This window comes from Taeniopygia guttata, chromosome 35 (assembly GCF_048771995.1).
Source record: "Taeniopygia guttata chromosome 35, bTaeGut7.mat, whole genome shotgun sequence".
In the NCBI taxonomy this organism is placed as follows: domain Eukaryota; kingdom Metazoa; phylum Chordata; class Aves; order Passeriformes; family Estrildidae; genus Taeniopygia; species Taeniopygia guttata.
Genome location: NC_133060.1, coordinates 2,080,924 through 2,100,452, shown reverse-complemented (window position 1 = coordinate 2,100,452; position 19,529 = coordinate 2,080,924). Strand labels below are relative to the sequence as shown.

At 51.4% G+C, this 19,529-nt stretch overlaps 2 protein-coding genes across 4 annotated transcripts in view; one reads left to right on the top strand and one right to left on the bottom strand.

Annotated features, from left to right (window-relative positions):
- The window catches only part of VPS52 (VPS52 subunit of GARP complex), a 78,008-nt gene extending 68,273 nt beyond the window's left edge, over positions 1 to 9,735 (bottom strand). For all 3 annotated transcript variants that reach the window (XM_072921033.1, XM_072921034.1, XM_072921032.1), the window contains exons 1-6: positions 9,677 to 9,735; positions 9,459 to 9,531; positions 8,872 to 8,924; positions 8,680 to 8,755; positions 5,988 to 6,055; positions 1,677 to 1,852 (exon numbers count right to left, since the gene is read on the bottom strand). In XM_072921033.1, the coding sequence (XP_072777134.1) occupies positions 1,677 to 1,852; positions 5,988 to 6,055; positions 8,680 to 8,755; positions 8,872 to 8,924; positions 9,459 to 9,531; positions 9,677 to 9,694 (464 nt within the window). In that variant the 5' untranslated portion in view covers positions 9,695 to 9,735. The remainder of the gene's footprint in view (positions 1 to 1,676; positions 1,853 to 5,987; positions 6,056 to 8,679; positions 8,756 to 8,871; positions 8,925 to 9,458; positions 9,532 to 9,676) is intronic.
- Positions 9,736 to 9,751: 16 nt separating this feature from the next.
- On the top strand, positions 9,752 to 19,529 carry RPS18 (ribosomal protein S18). The gene is given in 6 exon segments (NM_001245231.1): positions 9,752 to 9,775; positions 13,564 to 13,662; positions 15,592 to 15,678; positions 16,118 to 16,219; positions 19,213 to 19,304; positions 19,400 to 19,529. Coding segments are annotated over 6 exon segments (459 nt in total). The 5' UTR covers positions 9,752 to 9,772; the 3' UTR covers positions 19,476 to 19,529.

Sequence of the window (19,529 nt, the reverse complement as noted above, 5' to 3'; positions counted from 1 at the left end):
CTCCCAAAAATCCCATTTTTCCCCCAAAATTCCCATTTTTTTCCCCAAATCCCCGTTTTTCCCCCCAAATCCCCATTTCCCCACCTGATCATGTCGGGGTCACCACCAGCTGCTCCAGCAGCCCCCGAGTCTCTTTGCACCTCCCTGACTGTACAAAAATCCCATTTTTTTCTCCGAAAATCCCATTTTTTTCTCCCAAATTCCCATTTTTTTGGGAATTCTCTCCTCAAATCCCATTTTTCACTTTCAAACCCCATTTACATCAGGTTTTTTCCCCAAAAAATCCCATTTTTTGCTCCCAAAACCCCATTTTTTCCCCAAAAAATCTCATTTTTGCTCCCAAAAATCCCATTTTTTCTCCCAAAAATGCCATTTTTTCTCCCAGAATCTCCGTTTTTTTTCCCCAAATCCCCAGTTTTTTTCCCAAAATCCCATTTTTTGCTGTTTTCCCACCTGATCACGTCGGGGTCACCACCAGCTGCTCCAGCAGCCCCCGAGTCTCTTTGGACCTCCCTGACTGCACAAAAATCCCATTTTTTTCTCCAAAAATCCCATTTTTTCCGCAAATTCCCATTTTTCTGGGAATTCTCTCCTCAAATCCCATTTTCAATTTCAAACCCCATTTGCTTCAGGTTTTTTTCCCCCAAAAATCCCATTTTCCTCTCCCAAAACTGCATTTTTTGGTCCCGAAATCTCATTTTTTCTCCCAAAAATCCAGTTTTTTTCCCCAAAATCCCATTTTTTTCCCAAAATCCCCGTTTTTCCCCCCAAATCCCATTTCCCCACCTGATCATGTCGGGGTCACCACCAGCTGCTCCAGCAGCCCCCAGCCCTGGCTGAAGAAAAAATCCCATTTTTTCCTCCAAAAATCCCATTTTTCTCCCAAAAATCCCATTTTTTTCTCCCAAAATTCCCATTTTTTTTCCCAAAAATCCCATTTTTTTCCCCAAATCCCCGTTTTTCCCACCTGATCATGTCGGGGTCACCACCAGCTGCTCCAGGAACCCCCCGAGCCTCTCATGGACCTCCCTGACTGTACAAAAATCCCATTTTTTTCTCCAAAAATCCTATTTGTTCTCCCAAATTCCCATTTTTTGGGAATTCTCTCCTCAAATCCCATTTTCAATTTCAAGCCCCATTTACATCAGGTTTTTCCCCCAAAAAAATCCCATTTTTTGCTCCAGAAATCCCATTTTCCCCCCCAAAATCTCTTTTTTTCTCCCAAAAATTCCATTTTTTCTCCTAAAATCCCCATTTTTTTCCCCAAAATCCCAATTTTTTTCCCAAAATTCTCATTTCCCCACCTGATCATGTCAGGGTCACCACCAGCTGCTCCAGCAGCCCCCGAGTCTCTCTGGACCTCCCTGACTGTACAAAAATCCCATTTTTTTCTCCAAAAAGCACATTTTTCTCCCCAAATTCCCATTTTTTTCTCCCAAATTCCCATTTTTTTGGGAATTCTCTCCTCAAATCCCATTTCTGAATTTCAAACCCCATTTGCTTCAGGTTTTTTCCCCAAAAAAATCCCATTTTTTGCTCCCAAAACCCCATTTTTTGCTCCAAAAATCCCATTTTTTCCCCAAAAAAATCTCATTTTTTCCTCCAAAAATCCCATTTTTTTTCCCAAAATTCCCATTTTTTTTCCCAAAATCCCATTTTTTTCCCAAATTTCCCACCTGATCATGTCGGGGGGCACCACCAGCTGCTCCAGCAGCCCCCCGAGTCTCTCGCGGACGCGGCGCCGGTTCTGCAGCCGCAGGTTCATGGCCCCGGCCTGGCCCTGCAGCGCCCGGATCTCCCCGCTCAGCGAGCTCAGCGAGCTCTGGAACGCGCCCAGCATTGCCTCCATGCGCTGCAAACAGTTTGGGGACAATTTGGGACATTTAGGGACAATTTGGGGTTTTTTGGGGATTTTTTGGGATTTTTTCCCGGGCTTTTGGGGCTTTTTTTGGCCATTTTAGGGCATTTTTGGCCAATTTTAGGACATTTTTTGGGGGGTTTTAGGAGTGATTTTTTTGGCATTTTGAGGCTTTTTTAGGGGAGTTTGGACACATTTATGGAAAATTTGGGGACATTTAGGGACAATTTGGGATTTTTTGGGATTTTTTTCCCGGGGTTTTGGGGCTTTTTTTGGCCATTTTCTGGCATTGCTCGGCCAATTTTAAGGCATTTTTTTTGGGTTTTAGGAGCACTTTTAGGCGGTTTTGGGGCTGTTTATGGAGATTTGAGGATATTTGGGAACAGTTTGGGGACATTTGGGGATATTTGGGGACAATTTGGGATTTTTTCCTGGGGTTTTGGGGCTTTTTTTGGCCATTTTAGGGCTTTTTTTTTGCCATTTTACGGCATTTTTTAGGGGTTTTAGGAGTGATTTCTTTAGCATTTTGTCATTTTTTTCGGGAAGTTTGACGACATTTATGGACAATTTGGGGACATTTATGGACCCTTTGGGGACAATTGGGGACATTTGGGGACAATTTGGGGACACTTTAGGGCCAATTTTGGGGCTGTTTTGGGGCTGGGATCTCCCAGCTCAGCGAGCTCTGGAACGCGCCCAGCATCGCCTCCATGCGCTGCGGAAAATTTGGGGATAATTTGGGACAATTTGGAATTTTTTGGGGATTTTTTGGGATTTTTTTCCTGGGGTTTTGGGGCTTTTTTTGGCCATTTTAGGGCTTTTTTTGGGAATTTTCTGGCTTTTTTTGGGAATTTTTAGGCATTTTCTAAGTGGTTTTACGAGTATTTTTAGGGGATGTTGTGGCTTATTTAAGGGGTTTTAGGGACATTTGGGGACATTTAGGGACATTTGGGGACATTTATGGACATTTGGGGACATTTAGGGACAATTTGGGGCTTTATCCCCAGGGTTTAGGGGCTTTTTTTGGCAATTTTAGGGCATTTTTTAGGGGTTTTAGGAGCGATTTTTAGGGGATTTCGTGGCTTTTTTGGGGGAGTTTGAGGACATTTATGGACAATTTGGGGACATTTAGAAACATTTGGGGACATTTAGGGACAATTTGGGGATTTTTTTTCCCGGGGTTTTGGGCCTTTTTTTGGTCATTTTAGGGCATTTTTTGGCCATTTTATGGCATTTTTTGGCAAATTTTAGGACATTTTTTTGGGGTTTAAGGAGTGATTTTTTTGGCATTTTGTGGCTTTTTTATGGGACAATTTGAGGACATTTATGGACAATTTGGGGACAATTTGGGGACATTTAGGGACAATTTGGGGACATTTAAGGACAATTGGGGACATTTATGGACCCATTGGGGACATTTTGGGGACACTTTGGGGACACTTTGGGGACATTTGGGGCCGTTTTGGGGCTGGGATCTCCCAGCTCAGCGAGCTCTGGAACGCGCCCAGCATCACCTCCATGCGCTGCGGACATTTGGGGACAATTTGGGGACATTTAGGGACAATTTGGGATTTTTTGGGATTTTTTTCCCGGGGTTTTGGGGCTTTTTTTGGCCATTTTAGGGCATTTTTTGGCAATTTTATGGCATTTTTTGGCCAATTTTAGGGGTTTTAGGAGCAATTTTTTTGGCATTTTGTGGCCTTTTTAGGGGAGTTTGGGCACATTTATAGACAATTTGGGGACATTTAGGGACAATTTGGGGATTTTTTGGGAATTTTTGGCATTTTTTTCCTGGGGTTTTGGGGCTTTTTTTGACAATTTTATGGCATTTTTTAGGGGTTTTAGGAGCGATTTTTTTGGCATTTTGTGGCTTTTTTTATGGGACAATTTGGGGACATCTATGGACAATTTAGGGACATTTATGGACAATTTGGGGACATTTAGGCACAATTTGGGAACATTCAGGGGCACTTAAGGGACACTTTGGGGACATTTGGGGCCGTTTTGGGGCTGGGATCTCCCAGCTCAGCGAGCTCTGGAACGCGCCCAGCATCGCCTCCATGCGCTGCAAACAGTTTGGGGACAATTTGGGACATTTAGGGACAATTTGGGATTTTTTGGGATTTTTTTCCCGGGGTTTTGGGGCTTCTTTTGGCCATTTTAGGGCTTTTTTTGGCCATTTTATGGCATTTTTTGGCCAATTTTAAGGCATTTTTTAGGGGTTTTAGGTGCGATTCTTTTGGCATTTTGTGGCTTTTTTAGGGGAGTTTGGGGACATTTATGCACAATTTAGGGATTTTTTTGGGTTTTTTGGGGATTTTTTTCCCACAGTTCTGGGGCTTTTTTTGACAATTTTCTGGCTTTTTTTGGGAATTTTTAGGCATTTTCTTAGTGGTTTTACGAGTATTTTTAGGGGATGTTGTGGCTTATTTAAGGGGGTTTTAGGGACATTTGGGGACAGTTTGGGGACATTTGGAGACAATTTTGGGACATTTTGGGGCTTTTTTGGGATTTTTTTCCTGGGGTTTTGGGGCTTTTTTTGGCCATTTTAGGGCTTTTTTTGGCCGTTTTATGGCATTTTTTGGCCAATTTCAGGGCATTTTTTAGGGATTTTAGGAGCGATTTTTTTGGCATTTTGTGGCTTTTTTAGGGGAGTTTGGGGACATTTATGGACAACTTGGGGATTTTTGGGGATTTTTTTTGGATTTTTTTCCTGGGGTTTTGGGGCTTTTTTGGGCCATTTTAGGGCATTTTTTAGGGGTTTTAGGAGGGATTTTTTTGGCATTTTGTGGCTTTTTTAGGGGAGTTTGGGGACATTTATGGGCAATTTGGGGACATTTATGGACAATTGGGGACATTTATGGACAATTTGGGACATTGGGGGACAATTTGGGGACATTTTGGGGACACCTGGGGACACTTGGTGCCATTTTGGTGCCACTTGGGGCCATTTGGTGACACCTGGGGACACTTTGGGGACAATTGAGGCCACTCAGGTGCCACTTGGGGCCATTTGGGACCATTTTTGTGCCATTTGGGGCCATTTTGGTGCCACTTGGTGCCCCCTGGGGACACTTTGGGGACACTTGGTGACCCTTGGGGACATTTGGGGACATTTGGGGACATCTGGGGACATTTGGGGCCATTTTGGTGCCACTTGGTGACCCCTGGGGACACTTTGGGGACACTTGGTGACACCTGGGGACACCTGGTGACCCTTGGGGACATTTGGGGACACCTGGTGACACTTTGGGGACAATTGAGGCCACTCAGGTGCCGTTTGGGGCCATTTGGGGCCATTTTGGTGCCACTTGGTGACATTTTGGTGCCACTTGGGGACATTTTGGGGACACTTGGGGCCAATTGGTGCCACCTGGGGCCATTCGGGGACACCTGGGGACACCTGGGGACAATTGAGGCCACTCTGGGGCCATTTGGGGCCATTTTAGTGACATTTGGTGACACCTGAGGACACTTGGGGACACTTTGAGGACACCTGGGGACACCTGGGGACATTTGGTGACAATTGAGGCCACTCTGGGGCCATTTGGGACCATTTTTGGACCATTTTTGTGCCATTTTGGTGCCACTTGGTGACCCCTGGGGACACTTTGGGGATCCCTGGTGACCCCTGGTGACCCTTGGGGACATTTGGGGACATTTGGGGACACCTGGGGACACTTTGGGGACAATTGAGGCCACTCAGGTGCCGTTTGGGGCCATTTGGGGCCATTTTGGGGCCATTTGGTGACACCTGGGGACACCTGGGGACATTTGGTGACACCTGGGGACATTCGGGGCCATTTTGGGGCCACTTGGGGCCATTTTGGTGCCACTTGGGGCCATTTTGGGGACACTTGGGGCCACTTGGTGCCACCTGGGGCCATTTGGTGACACCTGGTGACATTTTGGGGACAATTGAGGCCACTCAGGCACCATTTGGGGCCATTTGGGACCATTTTTGTGCCATTTTGTGCCATTTTGGTGCCACTTGGTGACCCCTGGTGACACTTTGGGGACCCCTGGTGACCCCTGGTGACCCCTGGTGACCCTTGGTGACCCCTGGGGACATCTGGGGACATCTGGGGACATCTGGGGACACTTGGGGACACTTGGGGACATTGCTGACCTCGAGGATGGCGTCGCAGGCGCTGATCTGGTTGTGCAGCTCCGCGATGTTCTCACTCTCCCGGATGTCTGAGGCGTCAAGGGACACTCGGGGACACTTGGGGACACTCAGGGACACTTGGGGACACCTTGGGGACACCCTGGGGACACTTGGGGACACTTGGGGACAGTTTTTGGGGACAATTTTTGGGGACAGTTTTTGGGGATTTGGGGAAATTTTGGGGCATTTTGAGGCGGTTTTGGGGCATTTTTGGGTGTTTGGTGACACTTTGTGGACACTGGGACACCCTGGGGACACCCAGGGGACACTTTGGGGACACTTTGAGAGGACCTGGGGTCACTTTTGGGGTTCCTGGGGACATTTTTGGGGATTTGGGGACATTTTGGGGACAATTGTAGAGAATTTGGGTCCAACCTCAGGGAATTTGGTGCCAAATTTGGGGATTTTGGTGCCAAATTTGGGGATTTTCGGGGATTGCGCCCTTGGGGACAATTGGGGACAGACTGGGGACACTTGGGGACAATTTTTGGGGACAATTTTTGGGGATTTGGGGACGTTTTGGGGCATTTTGAGGCTGTTTTGGGGCATTTTTGGGTGTTTGGTGACACTTTGGGGACATCAGGGACACCTTGGGGACACTTGGGGACACTTTGGGAGGACCTGGGGTCACTTTTGGGGTTCCTGGGGACATTTTTGGGGATTTGGGGACATTTTGGGGACAATTGCAGAGAATTTGGGTCCAACCTCAGGGAATTTGGTGCCAAATTTGGGGATTTTGGTGCCGAATTTGGGGATTTTGGTGCCGAATTTGGGGATTTTGGTGCCAAATTTGGGGATTTTGGTGCCAAATTTGGGGATTTTGGTGCCAAATTTGGGGATTTTGGTGCCGAATTTGGGGATTTTGGTACCAAATTTGGGGATTTTCGGGGATTTCGCCCTTGGGGACACCTCGGGGACACCCTGGGGACATTTGGGGACACTTGGGGACAATTTTTGGGGACAGTTTTGGGGGATTTGGGGAAATTTTGGGGCATTTTGAGGCGGTTTTGGGGCATTTTTGGGTGTTTGGTGACACTTTGGGGACATCAGGGACACCCTGGGGACACTTTGGGAGGACCTGGGGTCACTTTTGGGGTTCCTGGGGACATTTTTGGGGACTTGGGGACATTTTGGGGACAATTGCAGAGAATTTGGGTCCAACCTCAGGGACTTTGGTGCCAAATTTGGGGATTTTGGTGCCAAATTTGGGGATTTTGGTGCCAAATTTGGGGATTTTGGTGCCAAATTTGGGGATTTTGGTGCCAAATTTGGGGATTTTCAGGGATTGCGCCCTTGGGGACACTTGGGGACACACTGGGGACATTCAGGGGACACTCGGGGACAATTTTTTGGGACAATTTTTGGGGATTTGGGGGCATTTTGGGGCATTTTGAAGCGGTTTTGGGGCATTTTTGGGTGTTTGGTGACACTTTGGGGACATCAGGGACACCCTGGGGACACTTTGAGAGGACCTGGGGTCACTTTTGGGGTTCCTGGGGACATTTTTGGGGATTTGGGGACATTTTGGGGACAATTGCAGAGAATTTGGGTCCAACCTCAGGGAATTTGGGGCCAAATTTGGGGATTTTGGTGCCAAATTTGGGGATTTTGGTGCCAAATTTGGGGATTTTTGGGGATTGTGCCCTTGGGGACACACTGGGGACATTTGGGGACACCTCGGGGACAATTTTTGAGGATTTGGGGACATTTTGGGGCATTTTGAGGCGGTTTTGGGGCATTTTGGGGTGTTTGGTGACACTTTGGGGACCCTGGGACACCCTGGGGACATCAGGGACACCTTGGGGACACCTTGGGGACACTCAGGGACAATTGGGGACAGTCTGGGGACACTTGGGGACATTTTTTGGGGACAATTTTTGGGGATTTGGGGCTGCTTTGGGGCATTTTGAGGCTGTTTTGGGGCATTTTTGGGTGTTTGGTGACACTTTGGGGACATCAGGGACACCCTGGGGACACTTTGGGGACACTTTGAGAGGACCTGGGGTCACTTTTGGGGTTCCTGGGGACATTTTTGGGGATCTGGGGACATTTTGGGGACAATTGTAGAGAATTTGGGTCCAACCTCAGGGAAATTGGTGCCAAATTTGGGGATTTTGGTGCCAAATTTGGGGATTTTGGTGCCAAATTTGGGGATTTTGGTGCCAAATTTGGGGATTTTCAGGGATTGAGCCCTTGGGGACAATTGGAGACACTTGGGGACATTTTGGGGACATCCTGGGGACACTTGGGGACAATTTTTGGGGACAATTTTTGGGGATTTGGGGCTGTTTTGGGGCATTTTGAGGCGGTTTTGGGGCATTTTTGGGTGTTTGGTGACACTTTGGGGACATCAGGGACACCTTGGGGACACTTGGGGACACTTTGAGAGGACCTGGGGTCACTTTTGGGGTTTTTGGGGACATTTTTGGGGATTTGGGGACATTTTGGGGACAATTGTAGAGAATTTGGGTCCAACCTCAGGGAATTTGGGGCCAAATTTGGGGATTTTGGTGCCAAATTTGGGGATTTTGGTGCCAAATTTGGGGATTTTCGGGGATTGTGCCCTTGGGGACAATTGGGGACAGTCTGGGGACACTTGGGGACACTTGGGGACACTCGGGGACAGTTTTTGGGGACAATTTTTGGGGGATACAGTCCTGGATCGAGGCCCTCTCCACCTCCTGCAGCTCCAGTTCCACCTGCCGGGAATACTGCCGCAGGTCCACGCCCTGAAACGGAAATTTTGGGGTTTTTGGGGACATTTGGGGACATTTGGGGATTTTTGGGGATTTTTTGGGGATTTTTTTGGGGTATTTTTGGGATATTTTGGGGCGGAGCCACTCACGGTCTGCAGCGCCTCCTGCACCAGGGCGTCCTCCAGGTTCTCCTGGATGTGCACTGGGGAAAACGGGGAAAGAAATGGGAAAAACGGGGAAAAAATGGGGAAAAAAGGGGAAAATTGGGGGAAAAGTGGGGAAAAATGGGAAAAAATTGGGGGAAAAATGGGAAAAAATCGGGGGAAAAATGGGGAAAAAGGGGATATTGGGGAATATCCCCCCCCCAATGGCACAAATGGTTTTGTCCGGCCTGGCCACGCCCCCTCCCACAGGCCACGCCCCCTCCATTAATGTAAATTAGTCCCAACGTGATATGACCAAATATGGTCGTGGCCACGCCCCCAAACCACACATCCAAATTAGTGCATGGCCACGCTCCTCATTACGCATTAATGAGCCCATCCCCTGCCATGGCCACGCCCCCTAATTAAGCATTAATGAACCTGTCCCTCATTAAGCATCAATGGTCCGCCCCCTCTCACAACCAAGCCACGCCCCCCGCCGTGACCCCGCCCCCTGCCATGGCCCCGCCCCCTTCCGTGGCCACGCCCCTTTCATGACCCCGCCCCCCGCGCCCTGGCCCCGCCCCTCTCACCATCAAGCTCCGCCCCCTCCAGCTCCAGCTCCTCCTCCAGCTCCGCCTCCAGCGGCGCCTCCATCGCCGCCACCTGCGCCACAACGGCCTCGCTGAGCGCCGCGCCCCCTCCGCCAGCCCAGAACCCTCCCGGATCCTCACAAAAAACCCCAAAAAACCCCAAAAAAACCCCAAAACCCTCCCGGGATCCCCCAAACCTCCCCCGCCGCCGGCGCTACCTCCGCCTGCGCCGCCATCTTGCCGAGGCGCGCCGCGTGACGTCACTTCCGCTTCCGCCTCCTTCCTCTGGGCAGAGCCCCGCGCCGGCCGCAGCCATGGTGAGCTCCGGGCGGGATCCGCCGCCATCGGCGCGCGGGGCGGGCGGCGGGCGGCGGGGAGGGCGCGGGGCGATGGCGGCGGCACCGGGGGAGGCGGCGGGGCGGGGAGGGGCCGGCGGCGCGCGGCGATGGCGGCGGCAGGGACGCCAATGTCCGACCCCCCCCTCAGGTGTCATGGCGGCCCTCCCGCCCCTCACGGCGGGAAACGGCCACAAAATGTCCCCAAAGCGGCGGAATTGTCCCAAACCGCCCTGAAACCGTCCCAAACCCCCTCAAAACTGTCCCAAATCCCCTCAAAACTGTCCCAAATCCCCTCAAAACCGTCCCAAATCCCCTCAAAAGTGTCCCCAGTCCCTTTCCAAGTGTCCCTGATCCCCCTAAAAGTGTCCCCCAGCCCAGACAGGTGCCACAAGTCTGTGAAAAGTGACTCAAAATCCCCCAGAATTGTCCCCAAGCCCCTAAAAGTGTCCCCAAAATGTCCCAAATCCCTTTGAAATGGCTTAAGTCCCTAAAAATGTTCCCAAAATGTCCTAAATCCCTTTCCAAGTGTCCCCAATTCCCTGAAAGTGTCCCCAAAATGTCCCAAATCCCTTTCAAAGTGTCCCAAAACCTCTAAAAGTGTCCCCAAAATGTCCCAAATTTCTTTTCAAATGTCCCCAAGTCCCTTTCAAATGTCCCCAAGCCCCTAAAAGTGTCCCCAAAATGTCCCAAATTTCTTTTCAAATGTCTCAAATCCCCCTCAAACTGTCCCCGAGGTGTCCCCCAGCCCACCCAGGTGCCCCAAGTCTGTGAAAAGTGACTCAAAACCCCCCGGAATTGTCCCCAAGCCCCTAAAAGTGTCCCCAAAGTGTCCCAAATCCTTTTCAAAATGTCTTCAATGCCCCTAAAAGTGTCCCCAGGATGTCCCAAATCCCTTTCAAATGTCTCCAAGTCCCTAAAAGTGTCTCCCAAAATGTCCCAAATCCCTTTGAAATGTCCTCAAGCCCCTAAAAGTGTCCCCAAAATGTCCCAAATTTCTTTCTAAATGTCCCAAATCCCCCTCAAAACTGTCCCCAGTCCCTTTCCAGGTGTCCCTGATCCCCCTAAAAGTGTCCCCAGGCCCCTCAAACTGTCCCCGAGGTGTCCCCAAACCCACCCAGGTGCCACAAGTCTGTGAAAAGTGACTCAAAATCCCCCGGAATTGTCCCCAAGCCCCTAAAAGTGTCCCCAAAATGTCCCAAATCCTTTTCAAAATGTCTTAAATGCCCCTAAAAGTGTCCCCAAAATGTCCCAAATTCTTTACAAAATGTTTTCAATGTCCCTAAAAGTGTCCCCGAAATGTTCCAAATCCCTTTCAAATTGTCCCCAAGCCCTTAAAAGTGTCCCCAAAATGTCCTAAGTTCCTTTCAAATGTCCCCAAGTCCCTAAAATTGTCCTTAAAATGTTCCAAATCCCTTTGAAATGTCCCTGATCCCCCTAAAAGTGTCCCCAGGCCCCTCAAAACTGTCCCCGAGGTGTCCCCAAGCCCACCCAGGTGTCCCAAGTCTGTGAAAAGTGACTCAAAATCCCCCAGAATTGTCCCCAAGCCCCTAAAAGTGTCCCCAAAATGTCCCAAATCCCTTTCAAAATGTCCCTAATTCCCTGAAAGTGTCCCCAAAATGTCCCAAACCCTTTTCAAAATGTCTTCAATGCCCCTAAAAGTGTCCCTAAAATGTCCCAAATGCCTTTGAAATGGCCTAAGTCCCTAAAAGTGTCCCCAAAATGTCCCAAATCCCTTTCGAAGTGTCCCCAAGTCCCTAAAACTGTCCCCAAAATGTCCCAAGTTTTTTTCTAAATGTCCCAAATCCCCCTCAAACTGTCCCCAAAGTGTCCCCAAACCCACCCAGGTGCCCCAAGTCTGTGAAAAGTGACTCAAAATCCCCCAGAATTGTCCCCAAGCCCCTAAAAGTGTCCCCAAAGTGTCCCAAATCCCTTTGAAATGTCCCCAAGTCCCTAAAATTGTCCCCAAAATGTCCCAAATCCCTTTCAAATGTCCCAAATCCCCCTCAAACTGTCCCCAAAGTGTCCCCGATGTCCCCAAGGTGTCCCCAGCCCCCCCCAAACCCGCCCCAAATCCGCCTGAAATTCTCCTCAATCCCCCCAAAAACCATCCCGGGGCTGTCCCCACGCCCCTGTCCCCAATGTCCCCAATGTCCCCAGGTGTCCCCAATGTCCCCTCAGTCCCTGGTGATCCCCCATGTCCCCACGATGTCCCCACTGTCTCCGGTGTCCCTGTGATGTCCCCTCAGTCCCTGGTGATCCCCGGTGTCCCCGTGGTCCCTGATGTCCCCAATGTCCCTGCTGATGTCCCCGCTGTCCCCTTTGTCCCTTCACTGTCCCCAATGTCCCCTCACTGTCCCCGCAGTCTCTGGTGATCCATAGTGTCCCTGCTGATGTCCCCGGTGTCCCCTCAGTCCCTGCTGTCCTCAATGTCCCCTTTGATGTCCCCGCTGTCCCCTTTGATGTCCCCACTGTCCCCTTGGTGTCCCCAATGTCCCCAGTGTCCCTGCTGTCCTTACTGGCCCCATGGTGTCCCCAATGTCCTCTCACTGTCCCCACTGTCCCCTCTGTGTCCCCGCAGTCTCTGGTGATCCCCAATGTCTCCTCACTGACCCCAATGTCCCCTGGTGTCCCCAATGTCCCTGTGATGTCCCCCGGTGTCCCCGCAGTCACTGGTGATCCTCAATGTCCCCTGACTGTCCCCGCTGTCCCCACAGTCCCTGGTGATCCCCACTGTTCCTGCTGATGTCCCCAATGTCCCTGATGTCCCCTGACTGTCCCCTGACTGTCCCCTGACTGTCCCCAATGTCCCCTGACTGTCCCCGCAGTCCGTGGTGATCCCCAATGTCTCTGCTGTCCCCACTGTCCCTGCTGATGTCCCCAATGTCCCCTCGCTGTCCCTGCTGTCCCCGCAGTCCCTGGTGATCCCCAATGTCTCTGCTGTCCCCAGTGTCCCTGTTGATGTCCCCAGTGTCCCCTGACTGTCCCCAATGTCCCCTCGGTGTCCCCTCAGTCGCTGGTGATCCCCACTGTCCCTGCTGCTGTCCCTGCTGATGTCCCCACTGTCCCCACTGTCCCCTCGCTGTCCCCGCAGTCACTGGTGATCCCCAATGTCCCCCCACTGTCCCCAATGTCCCCATCAATGTCCCCTGACTGTCCCCGCTGTTCCCTCAGTCCCTGGTGATCCCCAGTGTCCCTGTGATGTCCCTGGTGTCCCCTCGGTGTTCCCTCAGTCTCTGGTGATCTCCAGTGTCCCTGCTGATGTCCCTGCTGTCCCCAGTGTCCCCACTGTCCCCTGACTGTCCCTGGTGTCCTCTCAGTCCCTGGTGATCCCCAATGTCCCTGATGTCCCCACTGTCCCCTCTGTGTCCCCATTGTCCCCTGACTGTCCCCTCGCTGTCCCCAATGTCCCCACAGTCACTGGTGATCCCCCATGTCCCCTCACTGTCCCCAATGTCACCATCAATGTCCCCGGTGTCCCCGCAGTCCCTGGTGATCCCCAGTGTCCCCGCTGTCCCCGATGTCCCTGCTGATGCCCCCACTGTCCCCAATGTCCCCTGACTGTCCCCTCACTGTCCCCGCAGTCGCTGGTGATCCCCAATGTCCCCTCAGGGTCCCCACTGTCCCCTCACTGTCCTCTCGCTGTCCCTGCAGTCCCTGGTGATCCCCAGTGTCCCCGCTGCTGTCCCCAATGTCCCCTCTGTCCCCTGACTGTCCCCGCTGTCCCTGCTGTCCGCAATGTCCCTGTGATGTCCCTGCTGTCCCCACAGTCTCTGGTGATCCCCGAGAAGTTCCAGCACATTCTGCGGGTGCTGAACACCAACATCGACGGGCGGCGCAAGATCGCCTTCGCCATCACCGCCATCAAGGTGACACCGGGGACAGGGACAGGGACAGGGACAGTGACAGAGACACCGACATGGGATACCGACACGGGACACTGACAGGGGACACTGACAGGGGACACTGACAGGGGACACTGACAGGGGACACTGACAGGGGATGGGGACACTGACAGGGGACACTGACAGGGGACACTGACAGGGGACACTGACAGGGGACACTGACAGGGGACACTGACAGGGGATGGGGACACTGACAGGGGATGGGGACACTGACAGGGGACACTGACAGGGGACACTGACAGGGGACACTGACAGGGGATGGGGACACTGACAGGGGATGGGGACACTGACAGGGGACACTGACAGGGGACACTGACAGGGGACACTGACAGGGGATGGGGACACTGACAGGGGATGGGGACACTGACAGGGGACACTGACAGGGGATGGGGACACTGACAGGGGATGGGGACACTGACAGGGGACACTGACAGGGGACACTGACAGGGGACACTGACAGGGGACACTGACAGGGGACACTGACAGGGGACACTGACAGGGGATGGGGACACTGACAGGGGATGGGGACACTGACAGGGGACACTGACAGGGGATGGGGACACTGACAGGGGATGGGGACACTGACAGGGGACACTGACAGGGGGGTGGGGACACTGACAGGGGATGGGGACACTGACAGGGGATGGGGACACTGACAGGGGACACTGACAGGGGATGGGGACACTGACAGGGGACACTGACAGGGGACACTGACAGGGGATGGGGACACTGACAGGGGATGGGGACACTGACAGGGGATGGGGACACTGACAGGGGACACTGACAGGGGACACTGACAGGGGATGGGGACACTGACAGGGGACACTGACAGGGGACACTGACAGGGGACACTGACAGGGGATGGGGACACTGACAGGGGATGGGGACACTGACAGGGGACACTGACAGGGGACACTGACAGGGGATGGGGACACTGACAGGGGACACTGACAGGGGATGGGGACACTGACAGGGGATGGGGACACTGACAGGGGACACTGACAGGGGACACTGACAGGGATGGGGACACTGACAGGGGACACTGACAGGGGATGGGGACACTGACAGGGGACACTGACAGGGGATGGGGACACTGACAGGGGATGGGGACACTGACAGGGGACACTGACAGGGGACACTGACAGGGGGGTGGGGACACTGACAGGGGATGGGGACACTGACAGGGGACACTGACAGGGGATGGGGACACTGACAGGGGATGGGGACACTGACAGGGGACACTGACAGGGGATGGGGACACTGACAGGGGACACTGACAGGGGATGGGGACACCGACAGGGGATGGGGACACTGACAGGGGATGGGGACACTGACAGGGGACACTGACAGGGGACACTGACAGGGGATTTGGGGACACTGACAGGGGATTTGGGGACACTTTGGGGACACTGACAGGGGATTTGGGACACTTTGGGGACACTGACAGGGGATTTGGGGACACTTTGGGGACACTGACAGGGGATGGGGACACTGACAGGGGATTTGGGACACTTTGGGGACACTGACAGGGGGGTGGGGACACTTTGGGGACACTGACAGGGGATGGGGACACTTTGGGGACACTGACAGGGGGATTTGGGGACACTTTGGGGACACTGACAGGGGATGGGGACACTGACAGGGGATGGGGACACTTTGGGGACACTGACAGGGGATTTGGGGACACTTTGGGGACACTCTGAGGGAGTTGGGGACACTTTGAGGGCGATGGGGACACCTGGAGGGGCTTGGGGACACCTTGGTGGCCTCGTGGAGCTGCCACCCCGTTGTGACCCCTCTGTGACCCCTTGTGACCCCGCTGTGACCCTCTGTGACCCCCTGTGACCTCTCTGTGACCCTCTGTGACCCCTCTGTCCCCGTTTGTCCCCTCAGGGCGTGGGGCGGCGCTACGCCCACGTGGTGCTGCGCAAGGCCGACATCGACCTGACCAAGCGCGCCGGGGAGCTCACCGAGGACGAGGTGGCACCTGGGGACACCTTGGGGACACCTTGGGGACAGTTTGGGGACACTTTGGGGACATCTGGGGCACAATTCCAGCGGGTTTGGGGACAATTCCAGGGGGTTTGGGGACAATTCATGGGGGTTTGGGGTGGATTTGGGGCCGACATCGACCTGACCAAGCGCGCCGGGGAGCTCACCGAGGACGAGGTGGCACCTGGGGACACCTTGGGGACACTTGGGGACACCTTGGGGACAATTCCAGGGGGTTTGGGGACAATTCATGGGGGTTTGGGGACAATTCATGGGGGTTTGGAGTGGATTTGGGGCCGACATCGACCTGACCAAACGCGCCTGGAGCTCACCGAGGACGAGGTGGCACCTGGGGACACTTTGGGACATGTTGGGGACACTCTGGGGACACTTGGGGACCCCGTGACAGCCGTGTCCCTGTCCCCAGGTGGAGAGGGTGATCACCATCATGCAGAACCCGCGGCAGTACAAAATCCCCGACTGGTTCCTCAACAGGCAGAAGGACGTCAAGGACGGCAAATACTCCCAGGTGTGCCCAAAATCTCCCAAATTGTCCCCAAAACGTCCCCCCAAGTGTCCCCTCGCTGCCACACCTCCCCCAGCTCCTTTTCCCCCATTTCCCCTCTTTTATCCCCATTTTCCCCTCTGCTTTTCTCATTATTTGGCATTTTTCACCCGTTTTTCCTGCCTTTATTTTCATTTTTTCTCCCTGTTTTTCTCTTTGTTTCCATTTTATCCATGTTAACTTTCTCATTTTTCCCTTTATTTTCCATTTTTGTTTTTTATCCTGATATTTTCCCCTATTTTTATTTCATATTTTTTCCTTTTTATCCTTATATCCCCCCCCTTTCCCCTTAATTTCTACATTTTTTTCTTTTATCCCCTTTTTCCTCCCTCTTCCCCCAATTTTCCTTTCTCCCCCAATTTTCTCCCCTTTTCCCTGATTTTCCCCCCATTTCCCCCTCATTTTTTCCAATTTCCCCCCATTTCTTCCCCCCTTTTTCCCCATTTTTCCCAATTTCTCAGTTTTTCCCAATTTCCCCATTTTCCCCCTTTCCCCCATTTTTCCTAATTTCCCCTTTTCTGTTTTTTTTCCTGTTTTTTCCAATTTTCCCCCATTTTCCCCCTTAATTTCCCCCATTTGTTCCAATTCCCTCTTTTTTCCCTTTTTGTCCTAATTTCCCATTTTCTCCATAATTTCCCCAACTCTTTTCCCAATATCTCCCCCCCAAATTTTCCTCCCATTTCCCCTTTTCCCAATTTCATTTTTTCCCCCATTTCTCCCCTGGTTTTCCCAATTTCACTCCAATTTCCCCCATTTTTCCCCCAATTTCCCATTTTTTTCCCATTTTCCCCCCATTTTTTTCCCTTTTCCCCTTATTTTTCCCATTTCTCCCCCCATTTTTCCCCAAAATTCCCATTTTTCCCCATTTTCTCCCCATTTTTTCCTTTTCCCCCCATTTCCCCCCAATTTCCAGTTTTCCCCCCCATGTTTTCCCTTTCTCCCCCATGTTTTCCCATTTCTTCCCCCAATTTTTCATTTTTTCCCCCATTTCCCCCCATTTTTTCTCATTTCTCCCTTTTCATTTTTCCCCCCATTTCCCATTTTTTCCCCATTTTCTCCCCATTTTTCCCCCTTTTCCCCATTTCTCCCCCCATTCTTTCCCCCCAATTTCCCGATTTTTTTCCCCATTTTCCCCCCATTTCTTCACTTTTCTCTCGATTTTTTCCCATTTTCCCCTATTTTCCCCCACGTGTTCCCATTTCCCCCCATTTTTCCCAATTTCACTCCAATTTTCCCATTTCCCCCCCAAATTTTTCTCATTTGTTCCTATTTTCTCTCTATTTTCCCTCCCAATTTCCCATTTTTCCCCATTTTCCCCCATTTTTTCCCATTTCTCCCCCCATTTTTCCCATTCCCCCAATGTCCCATTTTTTCTCCATTTCCCCCCCATTTTTTTCCCTTTCCCCCCCATTTTTCCCATTTCTCCCCCCCATTCTTTCCCCCCAATTTCCAAATTTTTTTCCCCACTTTCCCCCCATTTTTTCACTTTTCTCCCCATTTTGCCCATTTTTTCCCCCATTTTTCCCCACGTTTTCCCATTTCCCCCCAATTTTTCCCAATTTCACTCCAATTTTCCCATTTCCCCCCCAAATTTTTCTCATTTGTTCCTATTTCCCCCCCATTTTTCCCCATTTTCCCCCCAATTTCCCATTTTTCTCCATTTTCTCCCCATTTCTCCCCCCAATTTTTCCCCATTTTCCCTAATTTTTCCCTTTTCCCCCAATTTCCCATTTTTCCCTTTTTCCCCCATTTTTCCCATTACTCACTGCCATTTTCCCCCAATTTCCCATTTCTTTCCCCATTTTTGCCTCATTTTTCCCCCTTTTGCCCCCATTTTTCCCCAATTTCCCTTTTTTTTCGTCATTTTCTCCTCATTTTTTCCCTTTTCTCCCCAATTTCCCATTTTTCCCTTTTCCCTGCATTTTTTCCCATTTCTCCCCCCCATTTTCCCCCCAATTTCCCATTTTTTCCTCCTTTTCCCCCGTTTTTTCCTATTTTTCCTGCAATTTCCCATTTTCCCCCATTTTTTCCCTTTTCCCCCTTTTTTCATATTTCTCCTCCCCATTTTCCCTCCAATTTCCCTTTTTTCCCCATTTCCCCGCCATTTTTTCCCTTCCCCCCCATTTTTCCCCATTTTTTTTCCTTTTTTCCCCCCATTTTCCCCATTTCTCCCCCCATTTCCCCCCCAACTTCCCATTTTATCCCCATTTTCCCCCATTTTTCCCCCATTTTCCACCTTTTTTCCCATTTCTCCCCCCAATTTCCCATTTTTTCCCCCTTTTTTTTCCCTCCCCCCCTTTTCCCATTTCCCCCCATTTTCCGTGATTTCACTCCAATTTTCCCATTTTCCCCCCAATTTCACATTTACCCCCATTTTCTCCCTGTTTTCCCCCATTTTCCCCCCATTTTTCCCACCAATTTCCCATTTTTTCCACATTTCCCCCCATTTTTTCCCCCATTTTCCCCCACGTTTTCCCATTTCCCCCCAAATTTTTCTCATTTGTTCCTATTTTCTTCCCCAATTTCCCTTTTTTCCCCCATTTCTTGCCCCATTTTTCCCCCCAATTTCCCGATTATTTTTCCCCATTCCCCCCCATTTTTTCCCCATTTTCTCCCAATTTCCCCCCCATTTTTCCTCATTTTCCCCCCATTCTTTCCCCATTTTTCCCCATTTTTTCCCCATTTTCTCCCAATTTCCCCCCCATTTTTCCTCATTTTCCCCCCATTCTTTCCCCATTTTCCCCCATTTTTCCCCATTTTCCCCCATTTTCCCCCCGTTTTCCCATTTCTCCCCCCCATTTTTCCCCCCAATTTCCCATTTTTCCCCCATTTTCTCTCTATTTTTTCCCATTTTTTCCCATTTCTCCCCCAATTTTTCCCACCAATTTCCCCTTTCCCCCCCGTTTCCCCAATCTCCCCCGATTTTCCCAAATCCCCCGGAATTTGCCCCGTTTTAGGTCCTGGCCAACGGGCTGGACAACAAACTGCGGGAGGACCTGGAGCGGCTGAAGAAGATCCGCGCCCACCGGGGCCTGCGCCACTTCTGGGGGTAAATCCCGCGATTTTGGGAAAATCCCTCCAAAAACCCCCAATTTCACCCCAAATTTCCCAAATCCCCCCGAATTAACCCCAATTTCCCCCCAGGCTGCGCGTGCGGGGGCAGCACACCAAAACCACCGGGCGGCGCGGCAGAACCGTCGGCGTCTCCAAGAAAAAATGAGGGAAAAAAGAGGAAATTTGGGAATGCCGGGAATAAAAATATGGAGAATTTGGA